This window comes from Hippoglossus stenolepis, chromosome 17, assembly GCF_022539355.2.
Source record: "Hippoglossus stenolepis isolate QCI-W04-F060 chromosome 17, HSTE1.2, whole genome shotgun sequence".
NCBI classification, from domain to species: domain Eukaryota; kingdom Metazoa; phylum Chordata; class Actinopteri; order Pleuronectiformes; family Pleuronectidae; genus Hippoglossus; species Hippoglossus stenolepis.
In genome coordinates this window covers 73,175-79,730 of record NC_061499.1, presented here as the reverse complement: position 1 = coordinate 79,730, position 6,556 = coordinate 73,175, and the positions used below count along the sequence as shown (strand labels likewise).

The 6,556-nt window shown below is 40.1% G+C and overlaps 1 protein-coding gene across 1 annotated transcript in view; it reads left to right on the top strand.

The window, feature by feature from the left end:
• Positions 1-221: 221 nt before the first annotated feature.
• LOC118104383 (C-type lectin domain family 4 member E-like) overlaps positions 222-6,556 on the top strand; it is a 14,575-nt gene continuing 8,240 nt past the window's right edge. The window contains 5 exon segments of the mRNA XM_047344224.1: positions 222-277; positions 568-629; positions 632-759; positions 836-960; positions 1,038-1,169. Of these exon segments, the coding sequence (XP_047200180.1) occupies positions 222-277; positions 568-629; positions 632-759; positions 836-960; positions 1,038-1,169 (503 nt within the window).

Genomic DNA, 6,556 nt, shown 5'->3' with positions numbered 1-6,556 from the left:
TCAGAGGAGCCCAGTCGACCCGACCCACGAAAGGAGGCGATCTGGTGGGTCGTGAACAGAAAAGGAAGGCGTTCACGTCTACAAGGATTTCAATACTCGTGTCTGCCCTTACTGCTGTTACTAGCAACAGAACTGAACTTAGACAAGATGAAAGAAGTTATGCTTGCGGATTTATTTTAACATGCATCCCATTAGATGTTCAGTTAAATTAAAGGCGTGATATGAGAAGCATCGGACGTCTCAACGCCTGCCGGCACCATCAACCTTTTGAAAAAGGGTTTGTCACCTAGAAGTGCAATGAATTCTGGGATGGGTTGGGACAGGAAGGATCCACCCGTTGGAGCCTTTGTTTCTCTGGAGTTAAGACGGATGCATTTGTGGCCCCATTTGAAGGAGCCTCTGTTATGGGACGAAGCGTGATCACACTGCCCTGAATTAAGACACAGCTGTGACTGTAACTGCAGTTGCAGAATAGCTGCTATGGGAGCAGTGTGCACACCACCCTCTCAAGCTCAAAGTTTCATCAGTCTTTCAAAACTCTTCCACATTCAAGTCCCTGCCTTCCAGATCTAAAGTAACCAGTGATTTCCTTTGCTGTTATCTCTCCAAAGATGAAGCATGTCAGTGCGGGACGGCTGGGAGCCACATGGAGGAAAGTGCTACTTCTTCTCCTCGGTTACTTTAACCTGGAATCAGGGTAGAAGACAATGCACATCAAGGAGAGGAGACCTGGTTGTGATAAACAACAGAGAGGAGCAGGTATAAAACACTGCTGCAGGTCGATGTTCTCATATTTTATCACATCGTCACAGATAAATCACCTTCTTCTCTTCAGGAATTCCTGGAGTGTAGACTGAGAGGAAAAATGAACAAACCTGAGGACAAGTTCTGGATCGGACTGACAGACTCAAAGAACGAGGGTGAATGGCTTTGGGTGGACAACACACGACTGGATCCAAGGTTTGTTATTGAGAAAACACTTTTTGTCATCGACGTCAGTATGAAGGTTTTCATGGATCAAGTTCTGTGTTTCCCAGTTTGACGTTTTGGCGTGACGGCGAGCCTGACAACTGGAGAGGGCTGAATTCTGATGGAGAGGACTGTGTGAGGATGGGGGAGGAATACCTGAAGTCCTGGGTCGATATATCCTGCGAATCGCCTCAAAAAAAGTATTTGTAATAGGGTTACCAAAGGGTGTAACATTTCGGTAAATTTCCGGGAAACTTTCCATAGAGTAAGCTCGAGGTGAGAATTTTGAAAAAAACACATAAAATTAAACGCTGAGCAATAAAAACGTCATTCAAACTCTATTTTAAAGATGTATGGAATGCAGCACACGCTGCGTTGGTCAACCCTGCATATTACATTTCTCCATCACATGCACAGATAATTCCCAGCATCCTGCACACTACAGCTATTGAGGCCACACTGCATTAGCCAAGGACTAGTCAGGGAGGTTTGATGATATTACTGGGAAAATATATTAGCATGCTGATTGAAGATTGTTGATCTGTTCATCTAGCTATTTCTATTCATTTATCATCAATTGTAAATATTTTTAAGCGATTCCAATTGTTGAGCTAACTATTTATATCTCTGGCATTGCATTGGTGTTTTTACAAGCTTTTTCTCATCTTATTCTACAGAACAATGCCAGTGCACTATCTCATGTGTGGAGACATTTCACCCCAGCCAATGTAGAAGGAAAGGCTGTGTACATTTTATAAATACTGTGCAGAGACCTATGTTAGAACACACAAAGATGCAGAAGCATATAGTCAAGTGCCCAAAGTTTCCTCAGGGCTCAAAATCAGCTTATGACAAAACAAAATGTTTATATTTATGTCTGTATATGACAAGGTAAATACAGTTAAGGAAATTGCCCACAAAATTTCCAGTTTGTTCGTTAATTCCCATGAAAGTTTCCAACTTTGAATATTCGGGTACAACCTATTGAGAAACCAGAAAAAGCATGAGCCTGAAATCCAGTTGGATCAGATTGACTCGAGTCCTCATGCTACAAACTGAGGCGTGCTTTGTGTGAAAGATCTTCTCCAGACATAAACAACTTTGAATAATATCTAGAGTCTCCTTATGTTTCTTCAGTTTCCTTGTTATTTTAAGTGACGTCTACTTCTCCTCATGTGTAAATCTATGCATATTAAATGTCCATATATAATATCTCCTTCTTTCCTGTTGAGTCTATTCTGAGTGTTTGTGAGAAACTAGAATTGAGAACATCTCAACCTCCTCGGGAAAATGTTTACTGACATTTAATGTGGTGAGAAGTTATTTTGAGTCATTTTTCTCATAGACTTCTGTAGAAGCAACCAGTGGAGTCGCCCTCTGCTGGTCAGTTGAGGAAAGAATACAAGTTTCAGAGCACTTCTGCATTGGCTTCTCTTTCCAGACCTAGGTCAGTTTTTATTTACACTCAATAGTTTTGCATTAAAATATGAATGAAGAAATATCGTTTCGCTGCGGGTGAGGCAGAGATCCAAGTCTTTCTCTATCCGGAGAGATGGGAAGGAAAATCAAACATAACTTTTCAAAACTTTCTTCTTTATTCCAAATAAAATGGCGCAGATCTCAGGTCACAACTTCAAAGTGTTGACATTCAACCGTGAAAGGAAACAAGAAATAAAACATGAATGTGTGACTGGAGAAGTGAATTGCGTCAGAACCGGAAGTCTTGATGAAGATGTCTCTTCTTTACAGTTTCCATCAGAAAGAATGTCTTTAACAACTTTAACAAAAACATGTGAGCGTGGGTATGTGATCTGTTGTCCGTTGGGCGAAGCTCTGCGACCTTCTGTCCTGCAGCTCTCGGACTGTGAGGAGTTGGCAGCATGGCAGTTAAGCCCCTCCCCCGCATGAATGATGCGGCGTCTGATTGTGGCTGTCACGATGTTCTGTCAACTGAAGCGCGTGTTGATTGGGGGTGAAACTCACTGGGCCAACGTCACTGTGCAACACCCGGAACAAGGAGTCACTCCGGAAAGTTAAATACGTAAAAGGTTTCTTGGTTTTCTACGTCAGCGTAAACTTAATTCTGAAATTGTTTATTTTACAAGAAGAATATTTTTTTGTTTTTATTAATAAATAATGATAAAGATAACTTCCTTTCTTATTGGAGGAAAAACCAGACAAACTAATGACATGAATTCTGAAAATAATCTTGTGAATTAAGAAAAACAGTAGGGTATTTATGAATTTATTTATGAATTCAAGAAAAGAAAGCAGATTTATTTTAGCTCCAGTGAATTTTATGTTCCACAGATTTCATTGTTTTATATTGTTGAGCAAAAAATCTGCTTAAATTAATTATATTTGTGGACAAACTCTATATAAATATATATCTGACATTATAAAAATAAAAGTGCCGAAACATCAAATATTCTTCAAATACTAAAAGTGAAAGTACTAATCATGCACAAAGGGAACACTTCAGGTAATGTGTATAATTGTATTTAAAAATTGTGGGAAATTTGTACTTACTCGAAATAAACAACTTCATCACTTCCTTTGTGAAACATTCAAACTTGAATAACATCACTCACGTCTGAGACGTCTCTGTTAAGAAAACCACAAATATCAATTTTAGACAAAACTTGAGGAAGTGAAATATCCTATTAGTCTGGTCTGGAGGAACTACACGTCTTCTTAGAGCCTTTAGCTGTTTAGTCTGACTGGAAGATTAGAACAGTTTTTTCCAGGCAGGTGTCAGACAAAACTAAATTATTTCCAAATTTATACTCACTGATGGTCCCACAGCAGGAAAATGGCTGAAGCTGAAGTTCTTTATAATATTAAGTCCACAAGGCGAGAGGAAACACAGATGGTGAGTTTTGAAGTATAATACTGAATATTAGTGTACACATTGTTTTATATTATTATTATGATTATTATTAATTTGAGATGTTAAAACAGTGAGTTGTTCATTTGAAATTGTTCATTTCATCAGTCTTTGACTTCGGTGGACTTGACTTCCCTGTTTTCCATTTTGTAAAACTGAAAGCGTTCCAGAAGTCTCCAGGATTCGTCCCTTGTGTTTTCTGTTTGACAGAAACATGAACACATTTACCAACAGAACATAAATGTACATATATGTATATTTTTTGTGTTGCAGTGGCCACACCCTCTACAGATGAAACCACTTGTGCAACGTCCATTACTCAAAGCTCAGCTGACCTGGTGGGTGATAAACTGCCTGGGAACTATCTTAACAATCGTGTCACCGCGTTTTCAAAGGGAAAGACAACAAAAAAGAAAATCATCGATTTTCATTTCTTCTGTTTTTAATTGTTGATTCACAAGAAGACACAACTAATGACCTTAAGACCTTTTCAATATTTTCTGACTTTGTATTATAGGAAAAATAATCTGCAGATCAAATGATAATGGACATTAGTTAGTTGCAGCCATATTATTTGTGTATAATGAAGTAAAATAACATTCCTGTCCTAAACCTTGAGTTCAATCACACATAATAAAATGTGTTTCTGCCTTTAAGATGATTTTGACCCTCATGTAAACTGCATCAGTTTGAAGCCACTTCTGTGAATAAATGCTCATCGTTAGTTCGAGGTAAAAGAGTTCAATTCTACTTGAAGATTAAGAACGTGTAAAACTATCTGCGTGAGTTTCTGTACAAAGTGAATAAGTCAGTGGTGTGAGGAAAAAAAAAATGAGAAGTGACCGTTATGAAAGGTCGAAGTATTTATAGTCAACTCCAAAAACAGTCGAGCCCTTCTCACTTCCTGTACGGCTCTACACTCCTCCTGGTTTTTTTACAAATTCATCCTTCAAAGCGGTTGAAGGGTTGATTTCTGTTGGTCGTTGGTCGACTGTAAAAACAAAGACATGAAAGTGGGACTTCATCTTTAAAGCCGATTATGAATATTAGACATTCTCTCCATCGTCTTTCTCTTCTGCTGTTGAACAGGCTCCAAACAACCTGCAGCATCAAACAGAGCGATCCAGGGTCACATCGGACCAGTGGCCCTGCTGGTCCTCAGTGTTCTCCTGGCAGCTGCCGTCACAGCTCTTAGTGTAACCTCCCGTGAGTTTGATTCCTAAAAGTACATTTTCAGAGCGAGTCATAAAATCTGTCCAAACACTTCTTGAAATTAAAACTTTTACTTTTAGATGTTTGTTTGTGTAGAAGTAAAATCAACAAATGGAATTTCACAGCATTTCGATTAATGAAGTTCTCCTGCTGGAAGTCATCAAGAACTGACTCGTTTATCAAATGAAGCTTTAACCTTTACTGATGAGATTGTCTTTTCTAATCAGTTTAGCAAATTACTCAAATCAAGCTTCAAGAGGAATGTGAGGCAAAACATCTCACAGGTAAACTTCTTCATTTTGTTCCTGAAGGTTTTAAAGGTTTCATCCGCAGCAAGGTCACTTTTTCTTAAAAGTAGTTTCTTCACATTTCTGCTTCTTCTCTGTTCAGAGCGATTCTGATGAGCGACTGATGAGGATTACACATTTGTTTAACAGAAATACTCAGTAAGACAAGGGCTTCGTGCAAAGTGGAGCAGACAAGTAAACCTCCTCCAGTAAGAGGTAAGTCACACATTAGCATCTCCTGATGATGATTAAAGAAACAGTGAAGGACTAGCGGATACAGTCACTTCAGCCTGTCTCAGTTCAGCGCTGCATCCTTCAGAGGGCGGTCGACCCGACCCACGAAGGAGGCGTCCTGGTGGGTCGTGAACAGAAAGGCGTTCTCGTCTGCAAAGTTTCCCATGCTCGTGTCTGCCCTTACCTTATTTACCTGGCAACAGAACTGAACTTAGACAAGATGAGAAAGAGTTTATGCTGCTGGTTTTATTTAACATTTGTCCATTAGATGTTCAGTTAAATTAAAGCGTGATAACGAGAAGCATCGGACGATCTCAACGCCTGCGGCACCATCAGCCTTTTGAAAAAGGGTTTGTCACTAAGTGCAATGAATTCTGGGATAGGTTGGGACCAGGAAGGATCCACCGTTGGAGCCTTTGTTTCTCTGGGTTAGGCGGATGCATTTGTCGGCCCCATTTGAAGGAGCCTCTGATATGGGACAGCGTGATCACTGCCCCTGAATTAAGACACAGCTATTGACTGTAACTGCAGTTGCAGAATAGCTGCTCAGGGCAGTGTACCACCACCCTCTCAAACTCAAAGTTTCATCAGTCTTTCAAAACTCTTCACATTCAAAGTCACTGCAGCTTCCAGATCTAAAGTAACCAGTGATTTCCTTTGCTGTTATCTCTCAAAGATGAAGCATGTCCGAGTGCGAGGACGGCTGGGAGCCACATGGAAAGTGCTACTTCTTCTCTCGATTGCTAACCTGGAATCAGGGTAGAGAACAATGCACATCAAGGAGAGGGGGCCTGGTTGTGTGATAAACAGCAGAGAGGAGCAGGTATAAAAACACTGCTGCAGGTCGATGTTCTCATATTTATCACATCGTCACAGATAAATCACCTTCTGCTCTTCAGGAATTCCTGGAGTGTAGACTGGGGAAGGAAAAATGAACAAACCTGAGGACAAGTTCTGGATCGGACTG